This window comes from Mesitornis unicolor, unplaced genomic scaffold (assembly GCF_000695765.1).
Source record: "Mesitornis unicolor isolate BGI_N332 unplaced genomic scaffold, ASM69576v1 scaffold50122, whole genome shotgun sequence".
In the NCBI taxonomy this organism is placed as follows: Eukaryota; Metazoa; Chordata; class Aves; order Mesitornithiformes; family Mesitornithidae; genus Mesitornis; species Mesitornis unicolor.
Window position 1 is genome coordinate 6,774 of NW_010168110.1, and position 19,094 is coordinate 25,867.

The 19,094-nt window shown below is 40.4% G+C and overlaps 1 protein-coding gene across 1 annotated transcript; it reads right to left on the minus strand.

The window, feature by feature from the left end:
- LOC104536324 (low-density lipoprotein receptor-related protein 3-like) lies at nucleotides 1-18,642 on the minus strand (the record flags this gene model as incomplete). Its single annotated transcript, XM_010178896.1, has 6 exons — nucleotides 1-1,046; nucleotides 1,943-2,075; nucleotides 3,247-4,333; nucleotides 4,607-4,815; nucleotides 12,798-12,936; nucleotides 18,595-18,642. Coding segments are annotated over 6 exons (2,429 nt in total), but the record flags the coding sequence as incomplete, so codon positions are not given.
- Nucleotides 18,643-19,094: the final 452 nt, after the last annotated feature.

A 19,094-nucleotide genomic window follows, 5' to 3' on the forward strand; every position in this document is an offset into this window, starting at 1 on the left:
TCTCCTAGCCCGATATCGCGTACTGGCCTACTTCTGCCCCACTGGAGTTTCAGGAATAGCAACAAAGACAAAAACTTGTCCCATTTACTCTTGTACTGTACTCCCTGCGGGATTAAAGCACACTGGTTTTAAGAGACAAACTCGAGAGCACAGACGTATCACCTATCATCAAAGTGCACTGTCATATAAACAATGAAGTTACAAAATTTACAGGGCCAAACCAAATTTTTTTATTAGCAAACAAGTAAAGATTCATCATCACTGGTATTGATTTCAGAGAGGGGAGCAGAGGACTCTAACATTGGCACTTCCACAGAATGGCAACAAGCCGCATGAATACCCAAAGGCTCCTCCTGGTACGAGTTAGGGCAACATCGGTTTTGTCCATCCACTTGGATATGAACATTCATAGGGCTGTCTGAATAAGCAGACTCCCACTTTTTTAAGGGTAACCTGCATGGCTCTTCACTCAGCGGATGACTTCTACTTAAACTACTGCCCTCTGGGACAGTCCTCCTGGATGCTGACCCTCCATGGATCGTTTCTGTAACACTTTCAGATAAAGGATCTCTGAAAGCCTTTCCTGAGTCCACTTTACTGGACTGCTTAACCTCACTGCCAGAAGTCTCAGCACCTAAAGATTTATCAGCGTGTCCAGCCTCAGGCTCTGCGTGTGCAGCTGTGCAAGTGTTCGGTAAGACATTTGAAGGCGATGGCTCTGTGATTTCAGCCTCTGGCTGCAAGCTGCTACATCCAGCTTCTTGCAGGCCTCTGGATTGGCCATTGGCATCTGCCTCTAAACTAGGTCCTTCGGGGGAAGGTGGAGGACTCCGAATGGTCCCATCGGCACGGTTGATGATGCCATCACCCAGTGTAGTCTGTGAACTGCGGGCAGGCGTCAAGAGCGGGATCTGTCCTCTCACCCGCGGTCTGTGGAAGAGTCTGTTCCAGAGCCTGCCCAAGCGCCGCCGAGACGAGCTACGTCTTGACGAGTGTCGTCTCATCTGCCTCCTCATTGCTGTTCGAATGTTCTGCAGCACAGAAGCCTGTAACACAGATGTAACAAACTATGATTTCACGCATACTCAAAAGACATCTCCTAAACCCTGTTCTTTCCACTAACATCTCCACCTTACCAGAATTCTCAGACTTGATCCCAGTGCTTCCTTGTTAAATGCATATTTTCTAATGAACTATTTAAGAATACCAAAGACAGCTCTGCCAATACCAAAAGACTCTTCCTTAAAGCGTTTCCTTTATGAGTTTAAGCTCTACTCATCTGCCCAGGAAGATGCTCCACTCACACAACAAGATCACCACCAAATAATCAGACTGCAGTCCACTGAGTGCTCTATCATCAGCAAAAGCAGAGGATCCGCAAAAGCTGATGACAACAGCAAAGGTCCAAAACAAACTACTTCTCCACACGAGTAACAAACTACAAGTGCTTTATCACACTAGGAACTGTGTTACAGTTCGATACTTTTGACAGCACAGGAGATTTTTCAGAACTCGGCAATGAAATAGAAGAGTGACTTAATGGCTTCTCAGTGTAATGTAATTGTAAATTAAAAATAATCCTAGAATTTCCAAAAAATACTGCTAGAGACCTTACTTTCTTATCGTTTCAAGCACATTTACAGCTTCAGCTTGTAAAGCCTTTTTTCGATTTATTTTCTGACCTTTCTCTGTGTCTCTGTTTATTCTATCATGATGTACAGCAAAACAGCATGTGCTTATCTCACTGCTGTTCCCTAGCAAACACATTTAATGTGTTCAAAATGATGCACAGCACCAAGAAGCGTAATTGTAAAAAATAATACACATTTGTATCTGACTTCCACATAATTAGCACAGCTACTAAAAGAACACGGTTCCAGACAGATTCTAATTTATAGCAGTTTGGCTGCTGATAGGTTCACTGGCACTCGTGACTCCGTACTTGTGATGCATTGTACACAGGGAAGTCTTCGACAGGGGGGATGAGTCCTTGTGCAATCAGCTGCCCATAGGAAGGTGGAGCTTCTCGCCGCACAAACTCTGCCTCAAGTCGTGTCATCTGCGTCTCAAATGCTCTGGAAACAGAAAAAAAAACAGAAGAGAAATAACAGTCAGGCTGTCCTGCCTCCTTCACATTACCGTATAAAAGTACTCCAGAGGGCTTCACACTAGTATCAAAACCACAAACCTTCAGCTAGGCTCAGGATGCTAAAATAAACAAAAGAAATACGAGTACAGAGTATAAGCATCAGTGAATCAAATCAGCAAACTCTTTGGTGTGGTCCCAGATTGGACTCTGTGGCAACTGAAGCTTTTTTCAATACGCCGGCTTATGCCAGTAACATCGGTAACTCGTTCAGCAAGGACCCAGAAGTTATTTTTAGAAAATACAACATTAGGAACTGGAAACAATCACACAACAGGGCCAGCTTGCAGCTGCAGAGAGCTTTGGCTATCCTGCCAGAACCGAGGCACTGAGGTTCCCAACATAGCACGGCGGCTGGTTTCCAGCTCCTTAATCATGCAGATTTGATCAGGAGAGAATGTAAAGCGTGCCGTGCTGAAAACAGAAATGGTGTCAGCAGCACAGCACAGAGCTGGTGCATACGGCAGAGATAGGCTTCACAAAGTCCCTTGTGACCCTCTCCTAAAGGGCAGAACCACGCTTGCACAAATGCAGACATGGAAACACATACACACACTATCAATACAGCACGGCATATAGGACCAGGGTACAGGGGTAGAGCTCAGACTGATGGGAACAGCGGAGGTAAAAAACTCCTGCCACCACTGCAGGACATCACTTTTAGCAGAACTGGGAACTGCAGTATTTGGAGAGGGTGAGGGGAGAGTTACTCAGTTCATATTCAGCAAAGACTTCACTGTAACAGTTCAGCGTTCAGCTGTTGGCAGTGCAAGGGGTTTGTTGCAGGAGAAGGAGGTGGGAGAGGAAACCGCTCAAAACAGTTTTGATTTAAGTTAGATACAGGTTCTGCCAGACTGCACAATAAATGTGTATTACTCATAGACCACAGAAGAGCTGACATTCCCCTCACTACTTCTGAAAATCTTAAACACTCTTCTCTAAGCCTAATGCAGTGACTGCTATTTAATTGTTATCAATTCCTTGGATTGATTTCATAGTATTTTGCAATTTCTCTGGTTAACAACTGACCTTATTTTTCCTTTAAACAAAAAAGAAAAAAAGCCACAGCTATGAAATCATCATAAAAACAAGCTGCTTACCTGTATTCCCTGGTCCTCAAAGAATATAATTTAAATGCACAACCCAGTGCTATCACCAGCAGCAAGCCACACACAAGACTCCCAATCAGAGCAGCTGTGATGACCTTCCTGGGAACGATCACCAGGCAGTTATGTTCATCACTTCCATCCTGGCAGTCTTCTTGGCCATCGCAGCGCCAAGTCTCAAAGATGCACAGATTTGTACCACAATGGAAGTTTCCTGGTTGGCAAGTAAAGCAGTTTTTTTCATCCGAGCCATCTGGGCAGTTCTTTTGGTTATTACAGCGGTCAAGGACTGAGTAACAAAGCCCACTGTTTCCTTCACATGGGTATTCATTCTTCTGGCAAGCGGGACAGTTCTCCTCATCCTTGCCATTTGGACAGTGCCACCAGCCATCACAGTGCTGCTTATCTGTGAAACACTCCTCATCGCTTCCACAAGGGTGCTCCCAAGGAAGGCAATAGCCTTTCACCTGATAGGTAGCATTGAACCCATGGCCAGTGCTCTTGGAGCGGGCATGATATGAGACAGTGAGCTGGCCCTTTGACGACTCCACACTCACTGAATGTCTATTGTTGTGGTACGAAAATGTTTGCATTAATTTATCACCTCTCTCTTCGATGCCATCATACACCTTTATGTAGTCGTTGTAGCCTAACTGCAAATCAAGCTGCAACAGGACATGTCGATTATCCTGTGTGTCCACGTACCATGTGCAACGAAGGTCTGATCTGCTGTGATCAGCACGGAATAAGTCTGGGGAAGCAAAAGATCCATAAAAATTACCCAGCCTTTTGCCACAGGAAAGATCAGGACAATTATCTTCATCCGAACCATCACTGCAGTCCTTCACTGAGTTACACCTCAGCTCGTTCATCAAGCACTTGGTGGAGTGAGCTGCATTGCACTGGAACATTCCTGAGGGACAGATGCTGGACGGAGGCTCTGTTGGAGGGACAGTGCAGTTCCTCTCATCCGAGTTATCACCACACTCATCCATGGCATTACATTTCCAGGTACTGGGAATACACTTTCCATTTGCACAGCGGAATTCATCTGACTGGCACATGGCCTGGCCTATCTTTCCTGGGAAAGAGGGCAAGGAGAACAAAGTCAGCATCAAAACTTCTGGAACCATCTGATAACACTTTTTAATGTCTGCTACCCTGCACATCACAAGTCAATCGGTCAGGTCAGTACACTTCAGGAATACTGTTCAAAAGCCAAGTGGAAATAGTATCAGCACTACCTCACAGTCATCAAGACCGGACCAAGACTTCCATCAACAAGAAAATACTACAGGCCTCAAGTTTTGCCAGAGAGAGTACAAGTGAAGCCAACAAAACTGTAAGGTTTTACCTCTAATATAAGAAAGGCGAAATCCCTGAGCCTGTCCTGAGCTTGATGCATCTGAGTGAAAAAATATCCAAACGTGGTCCCTTGAAGAGATGAAAGACGGAGGTATGGAAGATCCACACACTTTGTACTCCTCCCGCTTGGAAGAGGGGCCAATCATCAACCAGTCTACTGCACACTTCGGAGAGTCTTCCAAATCAAAGTTCTTAAAACTGTTAGTTACAAAAGAAAACACAAGTTACCAAGAGGACATGTATCTGGAACAAAGTCAAACAGAGAAAAACCAGACCGCAACAGCTGACATTGTGCATCAAACAGTGCTGACATAAAGAGATCGCATTCAAAGATAATGAAACACCTACAGTATCTTGAGTACATATAAACAGAGCACTCAAATTCCCCCAATTTGGAAAAACACCCATATCTCACAGGCACAAACAGCATGCCAAGTAGCTCCAGAAGCTGAAAGGATGAGCCCTCTTTTACTCAGAGTCCTTAAACAAAACCGCTTCCTAAAATACAGGTATGAATAAAAGCAAAATTCCAGAATCCGTTGTACAGAAGGTAGATTAATTCCAGCAGTATTTTCCACCCTTAAAAGCTATGAAACTATGGGATGAGAGGGGGGATGAGAGGGGAGACTACTGTCTTGGAAAAATAACTACAAGAAGCAGTAAAAAAAACCCTAAAGGGATAAATACATGAGAAAAAAATCATTTATTTAATTCAATTCTATTTTTTTAATTCTATTTTTAATTCAAAATATTACCTTTCTGGGAATGCAAATACAGAGAAAACAAGCCTATAACCTTTTAAAGTCAAACCTCCAACCCTTCCACTGACCCAAGCCCAGTGATTATTCAATAGTAGCTTACACAGTGCAAAGAGGTGCCCCAATTGCTCACAGAACACTGAACACAACCAGATAACTCTCCCTAACCTGCAGCTCAGAGACCATGCAGGCTATTTGTTCAGTCTGATGAAATAGATTATATTTGCATTCAGTGATCTCCAATGGCAATACCATTGCACAGAAGAACACACTCATTAGGAAAGGGCACATTGTTCAGGACACTTGGAAATTAATTTTGGTCCATTTTTATATAACTCAGCTACACTTGTGGAAGTCAGTGCATACTGCATGCAAATACCTAGACAGAAGTTTCACAATGGCTGAGATGCTGCTACAAAACACAGAACTCCTCACACAAAGGACTTTTCACAAACATAAAAGAAAAATTCTTTGAGAAAGATAAATGGAAAGATAATTTTTGGTATCTCTGTGTATTTACAAAAGGTCGTCAATGCCTGCCAGATCACACTGTTTGAAGGTGAAAGGGAAAGACATGAACTAGCCAGTTCAATTAAGCAGGAGACCCACCCTACACACATACCTGTAAACTCTGCCAAACATATCAACTTAACTCTAAAGAAAAAAAAATACCAGCAAGAAAACAAGAAGAGAACACTGAAGGTGTTAAACTGGAAATTAAGACACATCCAACAACATATGTGCAGGCATATTTTACAATGAAGTTTTAGACGACTGTGCAGTCAGAATGAAGAGATTTAAGTATGCAAAGGTAAACTGAAGAGTATCTCTGTCCCAGATGTTCTGCAAAGAACTTTTTAATGGCCAATAAAGTGTACGAACAGTCACTACAGCATGAAAAGGAATTATACAAAGCATCAGTGAAACTGTGGGCACCCATGTCAAGTGTGTTGCAAGAGATGCGAGCCAGCAATACTGACCTTTTGCATTGGTTTTGCTCTCTGTAACTCTTTTTGGCATCAGACATCAACAGGGGTTTCTATCATCTACTCAGAGGGTTGTTTGTAGGGTTTTCTTGTCATAAACACTTTTTGGGTAAGTATTAGAATTACCCATCAGCCCAACAATAAAAATTTTTAAGAAAAGGGAACAACCACTGAAGCAAAAAATGGAAATTCAGAACTGGGAAGGAAGGGGCAGGGGGCGTGGAATGACTAGAAAAACTTCTGCTTGTGCAATACAAACAAGACCATTTACTAAATCTTTTGATCTCTTATATCTATAGTTATTTGAGATGTACCAGGGCCACTCTATCCTACCCAGTTCCCTGCACTCCCATAGCCACTCATTTTCTCCACTCTGTTGCAAAGCACTGCTTTTGTCCATCAGGTAAATAATTCACACGTAGTGTTGTTACACAACACAGACTGCACACACCCAGTGGAGAATTTGCCTACACAGTAAGCTGTCTGCATCTTCCTAGGAGGAAATAAGAAAAAAAAAGAAAGAAAGAAAATGTTTTAACAGTTTTAAGATTCACACAAAGGAAGAGCACAGAAAAGTCAGCTACACGCACACGTCTTGTTTACAAACTCCTCTGCAGATGATAGCCATACCTCTGGAGAGCCTGCATTTGTTTATAATTCACAGTATCTTCTATTTGCATCTTGAGAATACAGCATTGTACAGTGCTAATAATGAGCTTTTTTTGGTTTATTATAAAGGGTGTGGAAGAGGAAGAAACCTTAGTCCCACCATCCAAGGCATAAGCAAAGGCATACAGAGAATAACTGATTTTTCTGGGTGTCAGCTGTGGATCCAAAAATACTCAGAGCAGAATCCCTCACTTCTCCACTAAGAAATTCAAGCTTTAGCCACAAAACCAACTGAGTACAAGTGTGATGAGGCAGAACAGACCTGCAAGGAAGTATCATCTTTAATAGCCTCCCTGAAAACACCATGCCTCTCAGGGAAGCATGAGCTACCAAAACAAATGCCTTGGTATTTGACAAAGGGCAATACAGAATATTCTTAAGAACAAACTCTTTTTCAAAAAAGCCCAAGCATCTTAATCACAGGTGCCTAGGAGTTTCAAATACCACTGAATAAACACAATTCCCTGAAATACAGATGTTCCAGTTCTGATGCAAAGTTTTATGTATCATTCATACCATAGCAGTTTAAAATCTCTCCTTCTAAGGGCAAAAAGCCAAAGCAATTATTTACTACCTCATGCAAACTAATTAACAGACATATTTCGAAGAAACTGTGCTTTGGTTAAGGCATTGTCACTTAACTCCAGCATCCTTTTAAGTTATATCATCTCCAATGGAAGCAAATTTTGTCCCATTTAAATAAACATTGATTTTTACTCAGGACCAAAAGCATGACATATTTGAACAAGCCATTAACCAACCCAGTTACAAAAACCACTTCTTTTTCAAGAAATACAAAACAACATGCATACACATGTGTGCACATATAAATATATAAAATTGGTTTTCACTTTATAATGCACTTGGAACAACGACGTTTTGTGTAAGAAGTTTCTGCCATATGAATCTGACAGTAAATAGCCCACTGTTTTATTCTAAGAGTCCTGAATCATGTGTTCAACCTCTGCTATTTCACTTCTTTCATCATCTGTAATTAAATCTAACGCTGCTGTTGTTACAGTCTTCTGAAGAATAATTTAATTCTGCTACCCACAAAATAGAGCACAGGGACATTTATTTATTCCACTGAACTTTCTTAAACCGGAATGCATATTTTTCTGTCAAAAGGATTAGCCCAATGGTTGAATGATTGAACGTATGCAGTGGAAATAAGGAACTGCTTGTAGGACTGTACAAACATCTCACACTCTTTGGAAAAGTGCTGAATGAAATCTGTAGTTACAGTTCATAAGGCAGGTCCTTTGTATCCAAAACCCACGTCATTTTCTGTAACTGAAACAAGAAACTGAATCAAGTCATACTGAAACAGAGCGTACTAACGGGTAACATCACCCACATCTCGCGCAGCACGTCAGTACTGCGGTATTTTTAAACATCTTGGGCAGAGTTTGGGAGGAAAAGCAAAAGAAAGGTTCAGTCACCAACTCCCTCCAGCAAATCACATGTCTGAAGGAGTGGGATGGGGGCCCAGAAGTCCCTCCCACTGTGCAAGCTGCAATGTACAGTGGCACTGAATTCCAGCCCTTGCACTCCTCAACTACAGCCTTTATCTATAGACAGCCCAACACATAGAACATCCTCTCCAGTGCTTTGTCTCTTAGGCTGTTCTCACTGTGACCTGTATCTGCAGCACAATACAGGAACAGAGGAGGAGACAGGCATAAAGGATCAAAATTATCGGACCGAACTTTGCAGGTTTTATTTCTTGTGAAAGAGGTTATTCAAAAGCACTAACTCCAGTTACCTGGCTTTTCGAATGCCTCTTCTGCAACTAATTCCTTTAAGAAATCTTCTCATTTTATATTGAAGTACAATAATAGACTATTAAAGACTGGAAGCATTCAAACTCTGAGGATCAGAACAACTCAATGTGAACTGACAAATGCAGCACTAAAACTGCTTTTACAGAATTCTGCAGAAACAGGTAAAATCACCTCAGTTTCCTTTCAGTCCTATGATACTAAAACAAAGTTACCTCCAACACTGAGCAGGACTCCAGGACCTTACAGAAAATTACAGGATCAGCCATATGTATCAAATCTTGCCCGTAAAATTACTCAAGTGAGGCCAATGGAAGCATACAGTATTTTCCTACTAACTGTCAACTATTTTTATGTTGCTGGAAAGAACTTCATTAAATCAGCTTATCACAAATACTCATTTACACTCTGAAAATATGAAAAAACTGTGCTACCTGCAAAACTAATGCTTAGCAGAGCTAAGCTTTTTGCCATCTGCACTGAAAGGCACAGTAGCAGCTAAAAAAAAAAAAAGTATAAATAGTGGAGGGAATTCCTTACAACCCTTTTAGTAATTTAAGCATGAGCAACTACAGATTAAAGCTTAAAAATAAAAAAGGCATTCTTAATAACTGGAAAAGGACAAACATGGGATTATCAGGAAAATGAACAAAAAGGGTAAACTATTGGAGGCCCAGCAGATGTAATATCTAAATTAATTAGTAAATAAATTAATAAAATAAATGTCCAATTTGGCCCTCTAAACTCATTAAAGAATTGGAGAATAAATATTATGGGTAGATCAGTAGAGCACAGTCCCAAAATAAAACAGACCAGCCAATTAAGCAAGAAAAGTTACTTCTGTTTGCCAGCCTCTCACAGCAAGTGCAGTCTGTGAACAACTGATGACTTAATTGGCTCATTAAAAACCTCTGCTTAACCACTGAAGCACAAGGACCTGGAAGTCAGGAAAGCTCTATTCTCCTCCCAGCTACCAAGCACCAGCTTAACTGTGTAACCTTAGGCGAGACACACAGGGGCTGTGTTTTCAAAAGCCGAGCACATGCAACTGAATGAAATAAATGGCTATTATGAGTTTTATTCCAATTAATGTCAAGTTCTGAAACACAGTGAGTTTGGTAAATAGACTATGAAGCAGTCCCTTTAACTCTTTATACAATTACAGACCAGCAAGCCTTTACAAAACAGGCCTCAGTTTTACTCGGAAATTGAAACTCAGATGGTATCTGAAAATTTATTTTTTTTAAGTCAATGACGTGAGTCACTGAAGTGAAAGCCAAAGAATGTGATTCCCCCCCACCTCAATTATTAAGAGACAGCTTGAGTGGATCACTAAGTAGATCACTTTTTAATACTCTTATCTTGAATTCTGAACACAGAGAATATTTTACTCTCAGTCTCATAAATTCCTATAATAAAATGCAATTCATTTATACTCTGTCTGTATCAGGTTAATTACAGCCATCTGGTAACAGCAAAATAATTTTGACCTTATTTCCCAAATACAAGGAAACATACACATATAAAGCCTGTAAAGGATGGTACAAAGGCAGTTACTATATATGACACCATAACCTGATCTTACAGGATTTTTACATAGTTTTGTGAAAACAGGCATAAAAATAGAGAAAACAGGAGGAAAATCAAGTAGTTTCCAAACCAGTAACTAACAGACTGATTACCTGAATCTAAAGTGACGCAACACAGTCCTGGAAAACAGTAGCTACACACTTGTTCCCAGGTCTCAACACACTTTCCCATCAGACACACAAACTCAAAAGTAAGTATTGAAATATGCGTAATTAACAGAGAGATATAAGCACAAATAACATGTATTTTTTGTTCTTGTGAAGTTTCCCCCGAGGATTTCTAAAAAGTAACTATAAAGCAAAACAATAAGCATGGAAATGCGAGGATATGAAGAAAATCAATACACACACATGAAAGGTAGATATTAAGACAAAGCTTCTAAAGGACATACCCACGGCAGACAGCATCTTACATCCACATGTCAATCTGGGCACTGCTCTGCTGAAAGCTGCTGAATAATAGGTTTATAAAAAATGACCGCCAACTGCAAATGTTCTAGAAATCAAAACTACTTTCAGTTGCAATTTTATCCTTTAATGACTCCTGCTCTATCTCAAATATGATACTTACATAACATTGCTGTCTTACTGTCAGTGAGACTTCAAGATCAAAGGAAATGCAGTCAGCGTAACATAACACAAAGGAGATGGGTTTTTTTAAAAAACCTTTCAAAATCCAGATGTTATCACAAGAACCGTGTTTGATTTTCCTACGAAAATTTAAAAAGCTATTCTTTTATGCCCTTATCAGCCCACTGTTAAGACAAGAAGCATACCCAACTGTTAAGAAGAAAAAAATGTTTGTATTTGAATCCTCTTTCCCAGTTTGCCTATGTCATACCAGCCTAGGCAAGGCAGCTGCTTCTTTTATGACCTTGGCATTACGATAGCTACGACCTTCTAAAGAAATCCTCTGATGCTGTAACATTTTGCATTTCATACGCTGGAGTGAGTCGTTCCAAGTACATTTATAGTCAGAAATGTAGCAGTACAACGCTACTCCCCAGGATGTCAACACACAGCTTCCATTGTTTGCACGTGCATGGGAGGGCAGGATATGGCAGTGACAGAAAACAAACCCATTAAGAAGAAATCTTTCAAACCATATTGCTATGCACACATCTAAACTGTACACACACATCATTACTTGTTTCCTCATCTTACTTCCCTTTATTTCTTTAGCCTCTGTCAGTCACACTTGTACTTGCAGAAGAGAATCCTAATTCTAACTGGGAGCTCTGAGATGTTTTCATAGCATAAACTCCAGAACTACTCTCGACAGCCAAGTCCTGCATCTCATTTGTTTGCTTCCTCTGAGTTTCCAACAATCTCTGCTTTGAAATAAATTCCCCGAGTCCAATACAATTTAATGGGGTTTAAAAGCATGTTTCTATTTATGGATCTCAAATGCTGGCAGGTATCTACTTCCTTACTTTTGATGAGTGGTTCCTATTTTGAACTAAGGATGGTGGAGCCCTTGTATTATTCCATCTGTGGCAGAGTTGTTTTTAATTGCTGAGCATCTGCAGTTGAAGAGGTTTGCAGTCCTTTTAAGCAGCTGAGCAAAGAATGAGCAGATGGTGTCAAATACAACAGTACTAAAAACCAAACAAAAAACCCTCTCCTAGGCTTGCTTTTTTTTTTTTTTAAAATAATAAATTCTTGGTATGAGAAGAACACTACAATTAGCCCAAAGAAATTAAGCATATTCGTAGTATGGTGATATTATAGCCTAAACATTCTTAGCAAACCATTTGTAATATAGTCTAGTCTTTTCTGAATGGTATTTTTAAAGAATAAGCAGAAATTGTGCCATAAATGCCAACTATTATTTAATTATGTTGGAAATAAATATTAAGCAGAAAAAGCATGTGTCGTTTGGTTAACAAGTAACAATAAGCATTGATTATCTTCCATTGCCAATTAAACATAGCACCATTTCAAGACATTAGAGAAAAAGCTTTTGCTGTAAGAATTCTACGTATCCCACCAAGGCTGTTCCAGGTTTTATAGCCTTCACCTACTCCTATTTATAAGCAATGAAGAAAAGAGGGACTGTTTACTGTGAGTAAATATATCACTGTTTCCCACCTCTTCATCTACCAGAGGTGGACGAATTCTCACACAGGCATTGTGAAGATAAATATATTAAAATACTACAAGTGACTTGCATATATAATAAAGAATGCCAAAAGTAGTCTACAGACACAACACACAGTGGAACATTTCTAAAATGAGAGAGGTCTAAACCTGCAATCACGCTCCAGTGTAATCAGCTTCCGTCAACCACTCAGTAGCTCTGACAAACAGCCTCATACTGGTGTATCAGATAAGGACTTGCATTTTGCTTCATTTCAGGAAAGTAATCCTTTATCTCCACAGAATATCAAACCATACCTAATTGTCACCATGTCTCCACGATCTCCTTTAATGTACCAGCTGCAGTTTACAGCTGGAGGATAGTTCAGTGGCCAAGATGGGCTATAGATGACTCCCCGCCTTTCTGTGTGCTGTTCTGGTTCTCCACTGCAAGCAGCTGTTAATAAGAGGGGAAAAAAATATTATTGTTAATGCTTTGCCTAATCAACAATTCACATTAGCTACAAGAGCTTTCATCAATTTCTAGTGACTGCAGACAAATGAAAGACAACAGTTTTATCCTCTTGCTGCTTTCTTCCCTGCCCCTGTTTTTAATTAAAGACACCCGCTTTGAGTGTAGGTAAGCATAACCTGCATTTCAATGCAGGATCAATCAATAACCTTGGATGAATCTACCAAAGGCTACAATCGATTTTACTGCATGGATTTGCCAAGAGGATGCAATACAGATATCGTTCCTAGCAGCTTCCCGAAGCCCAGGTATATCACCCAGCAACTGAAGAAGATCCATATTCAGTGTAAAGTATCTAGAAACTCATTTTGTTGTAATGTGTTCCTGGAAATGTTGCTTATTCTCCTGACCACACGACAGACCTGAAGAGTTTGTAACAGTTTAAAAAAATTGCCCCCCTCCAAAAAAAAGTAAACCGGATTCCAACATCAAATGTTTTCATTGAACATTACCAAGTACCCTAAATTCCTTCTCCCATAGGTAGAAGAAACTTTCCAGACAGGGAAAGGAATAAACAAGGCTAAATAAAGCTCAATATTTTCAAAGCACTTTCAGATCTTCCTATGGAAAACAGCAGGCCAATTAAGGCTACATCAAATACTTATAATTTGTAATTAAGCAATTCAAAAATGAAAGTGAAATGTTCCAAGGACAAGTGGGAAAGCTGTTCTGATGGGAAAATGTATTCTCAGCAGACTACAAGAGGGCAAATTCTGTGTAATGCAATAGCTATTCTGAACATTCTCCAAAAATATTTTTTAAACTATTTTTAAAACAAATTACTATCTTGAGCATGACTTCTGGATTGCAGCTGAATATTTCAGTTTTTGACAGGAGCTTACTTTCTCATAGCTTAAAAAGGAGGCAAGAAAAAAAAAAAGGCTACGTATACCTCAAGTTTCCTCACACCCATATACATCCAAATACACTGTGTTATGAATCACAGATTTACAGCATTGCCTGAAATTCAGCCACAGAAATGCATCGTTTTCGATTCAGTCAAGATCAGATTCAGCGGCACTGGAGGGACGGGGTGAAGGTGTTGGCAAAGCTGTCTGGCTGCCATCGAGTCGGGGTCAGGGCTGTCCCCAGAGCTCCTGGCTGGGGCTGAGGCCAGGGCCAGCCTGCAGGATCCCCCCACCAGCAAATCTGTGCTCAGTGCTGTTCTGTGGGTTCACAGTGAGCACTTTCAAAGTGAGATCCACAGGAACAGAAAAAGCAAGAGGTAACTTACCTGAGGCAAAACATTAAAAGCCATTATTTTTACTCTCCAAGTATGAGAAACATAAGCATATAATTCCTACTAGTTTCAAAGGCCACAAAAGCATACAGAATACATAAATACACAAAAACATCTATTTTCCAAACAAATATTTTATAGTAAAGCAGTTACCAAAACCAAGAACATTTTTGTTATCACATTTATAAAACCAGAGGGGCAAAATACTGAGATGCAGATGCAATTACAGAATTATAAAAGCAAATTTAAGATCCACAGAACTTTTCAACTCTAGTTCTCAGTTTATTTAATTCTTTCAATGTGCTCCTCCACACACTTGTCATTGCATCAACGTATCATAGCAGCATAAGAGGACCTAGAGCTAGCAACCACATAAAAGGAGCTGGAAATACTGCATTTCATAACTCCCAGATTACTAAAACTTCTCAATGCGAAGGAAACAGAATGCACAAAGAAAGAACAAATACACCAGACAGCACTATCTACAGGCTTCCAGCAACAGCTCTGCAAATATTTTTGTTCCCCTTGTACCAAATACTGTTCTGGATTAACATTCTTTATTCATAGGATACGCGTTAGAACAGAGAATGGAATCATAACCACACAAAGCTTATTTTAGTCTCCATCCTGAAGAAGTCCCACTGACACACTGGTGACTCTGCATGAGCACATCCACTCGCACATTCACCAGTGCAGTTAAGCAGAGCTTTTATTCTCCCAAATACTCATTTGTCAGTTTTAGGAAGTATTTACAAGCCTGAGCAATAGTTATTTGAAGTATACCAGCTTTTTTGAAGTAACATCGCTAGCATTTTTTTCTTTTGCAATAATCTATAGTTTCCTAATTTGTAAGCAGTGGATCTGATGTAACATGACAGTTTAGGTTCTCAGTGAGAAACACTTTTTCTTATTAACACTGCACATCTGCTATAAATGTGGGACATGGAAAGAACAACAGACAAAGGAAAAACATTTTCCATTCTAACAGAAGAACTGCAGCTGTGAAAATCTAAGGATATAAGCAAGGTAAAGGCAGCACTGACACTATACACCATTTTGGGCAGTTCATCTGGCAATGGTCATTATTGCTCAATACTTTCCCATGGCTTTATCCCTCTAACACACAAGTATTTCATTAAGCTCTACTCATAAAAGGACAACTGCTTTACCCTTACAAAGACTTCTGAATTGAATGGACCACTAATCTGAATTCATATTGTCAAAACATAATTACACTGTTTTAAGGATATATCCAGAGTCTCCTAAAACCTATTGGAGCAAACCAGGGATACACATCTATCCACCCCTCAAAACTACTATTGTGTTTACCCAAACTTCACTTAATTGTCTTATGCTTCAGATGCCTTTGATTTCCCATCAATGCTCATTACTATGGTATTTGTAATAAATCAATAGTTCTCCTTCCTAACCAGTCATCTGCCTCTTTACTCCTTGCACACTGACTGCTGTGTGGCAGACAAGGTGAAGTATCTGAGCACTGTTTTCAGCAGCTGTTTTTTCGCCTACATAAATTTTGAAAGAAAAACCTGTACTAAACAAAGCCTTCAGTGCTGGTAACAAAAGAGAAGAACCACAGAAGGGCACAATTTCATACTGCTGGGGTTTCAGTGTCAGTCCAGGGGCCTCACTTCCCTCTGCAACTCTTGGCCATGAAGTTCACAGAATCACTTACATGCCTAAGTATTGTGTTATCAAGCTGGGCATGACAGTGTGATTCCTTAAGGAAGATAAACAAAAGCCTTTTCAAGCTGCCAAAACATCTAAAGGAAAGGGAAGTCTCTAAATAGAAAGGTACAAGTCTTGGATTCTGAAGGCCTTATCATCAGTGACAGCACACAAGAAGAGTGGTGACAACATTTTTCCAAGAGTTTCTCTCTTTTTCTGCAGCCTTTCTGCACAAATCCAGAAGAAAAGTAAAAGCCCAATTTACTAAGAGCCTCAAATACCTTACATTTTCCACATTTAGGATTACTGAAGAAACGTAAGATAATACCAATCCCTGGACTGGCTAACCAACCCACCAAAAATCTTACTGAGATTTTTTTTTTAAAAGATACATTCTGAAGACATACAATAATGAATGTTTTATGGATACAAACAAAAATGAAAACAAATGCCAGAAAAGGCTTGAGCTCAGAGAGTTTCTGTCAAGCAGGCATAAATCTTAATGAGGCTCTTTCTGTAATAATTAAATGGATTTCCTCTACTGTAAACAACAGCAGTAGATTTCCACCTGCCAGTTAAATATGCCACAAATATTTCCTAGAAAGTTTCCAAAACTTTACATTAATAATATAACTCTTATTTGCAAATGCAACTATAACAGAATAGACATCGAGCTCCACCAGAGGACAGTGCTGTGGGCATGACGCTGTGCAGGAATAAATCATCAAATGATCCCAGCAGAAAATAAATCCTGCAGTTTCACACCCTTCTGCGATGCCCCAGGGGCTGCCCCAATCCCAAGGGACACATCCCAACCACCTGCTACAGGATAAAGGATGGCTTGCACCTGCCACAAGGAACCTTCTCTCCAAATCGAACGCTCGGCAATTCACGCTTCCCCAGTCAGGGCCAGCAGGAAACTCTCCCCAAGTTGTCCAAATCCTCTCTCAGGAGGGCATGCACACACTGCTTAATGCAGATCCCTTACGCTTATGGAGAAAAAAGGACTTGAGGCTCTCCTTCCCTTTATCCAGTCTCCCAGCAGGCTGCTTCTGCCCCTGGTACCAGAATCAGCGAAGGCACAGCCCAAGGGTTCACTTACTGATCTGACAAAATCTGAGCTCGTGCTCTGCTGGATCAACAGGCTGAACTGGCTCACCCGAGCCCAGAAAAAGGGGGCTCAAGGAGAGGGCTGCTCCGCATCAGCAGCAGCCGTTTTTCTGACTTAGAGTCTTTGCACAAATACAGCCAAGACGGTGGCTTGACCTGCATTCTCCAGAACTCATTATCTCTGCTATTACTGGCTTTCTGAAAAGAAACCGCACTATCCCTTGCCATAGAGATCAACTCTGTAAGCAGCTGCTTTGTCAGGAAGTGTTTAAGACAGCAAGCATTCCTCCTAACTTTTATCAGGGCTCCCCAAGAACATCTCCCACAAGATGACTTCTAGCAGGGTCATCTGCCTTACAACGGCACCATCCAAACAAGTTAACCTCCAACATGTAGGTCAGAGAAGCTACACGTGAATCACAGTACTGCAATGACCTTTTACGATCATTTTTCTCCAGGGCTCCAGTTACACTGTCAGGAGACAAAGTAACTCAAAACTGCATCGAGACAAGAAAACATGAAGGCCACAACATTCAGGTTTTACAACTCTGTTTCTAGCAAAGCACAGCACTAGAAAGCAGCAGAGCCAACTGGATGAAGCATTCTATATTTCAGGCCGAGGCAGTACCACCAGTCTAGGCCAGCCACTGTGTAATTACTTAAGTTACGCTCCACAGACTCATATACCATACATGCCAAACTCCATCAAAAGCCAAAGAACCACCTAGGCAGAACAGACTAGCACACAGACGACATTCTGGATTTTTTCCAACGAAAGAACGGAAATATTGTGTTGCAAACAGCACGTGTCCCACATGGTTCATCCACACTTCCCCTAAGCTAAATCTAAGGAAGTTACCTAATTATAAAATTACTACCTTTTCCTAATTTAAACCTTTTCTCAAACCCCCATGTTGAATTGAACGCTCAAGCTCCCACATTAATCAACCCACTACCTTAGAATTATTTCCATGTTTCCCCATTTCTTTCCTCTTGTTTCCCTTATTTTTTTTTCTCATTTAATTTAAGTTGCAACCTCTCTGGGCATAAAGTATGCCTACCAAAGTGACTGTGGATTGACAGGCACAAGAGGGCCCTTATCACTAAGAGGATCCTGACTGCAATGTTCCTTTAATGTCAGTAAGTCACAGTACTGCTATAGAGATGGAAATTACAGTAAGTGCTGAGATTCTGGTTGAATTTCCACTCATGAGACATTTTTCACATTCTTGTTTTAGCTCTCCTGGGAATGGGCCACTGTCCCTGGCTCAATATTCCCAGGCACATTTCCTAAACATAGAGTTTTCCCCTGAACATACCAGCACGTACTACGACCTTAGACTCAAGCTTACCATTTTTTCCTAGCACAGTGACACTGATGAAGCCTATAACCCCAGCAAGACTTGGAAGTCCTAAACTTACTACAACGTCACTGTTACTGTCTCAAGCAAAGGTCACACTGTTCTGTTAAAAGATCTTTTTGTGTGGGAAAGGCAGAGTAACAACTCAAAAGAACAGCAAATACAAATAAGAAAAGTACGTCTTACCTAATGAGGTAACAGCACTTTCTATTTTCCCCGTCAGGAAGAGATTCACTGTGTAAAGACAGAAAAATAACATTGGTACAGGTTCCAGTGCACAGGGTGGCAGTCAGTAGGTAACCGTTTCTAGGTGTTCACTGGGGTGTTAACATAAATGCATTGCAGCCTTCCAACAAGAACTTTGCTTATCTACAACAGGCAAGTCATGTCATCAACTTTTATCCTTCACTGGAGCTACAAAAAAGTCAACACGCAACATTAGTTTAGTATCTGTCAAATATGCTACCAAAAGAATCAACTGCCCATCTATTCTAAGTTGTTTCCTGAAGGATTTTTTTTGATTGAAGATGACAGAAGAACAATTACACTAAAACATTCATCATCCCAGCTAGTCACTTTACCTGCTTAAATGCTGGAAAGTAACTAATGAGATTATTATCTTTCAATAAGTCTCCTTTGAATAAAGCTAAGTTTGTTCATCTCACATAAATGCCACCTCGAAAATA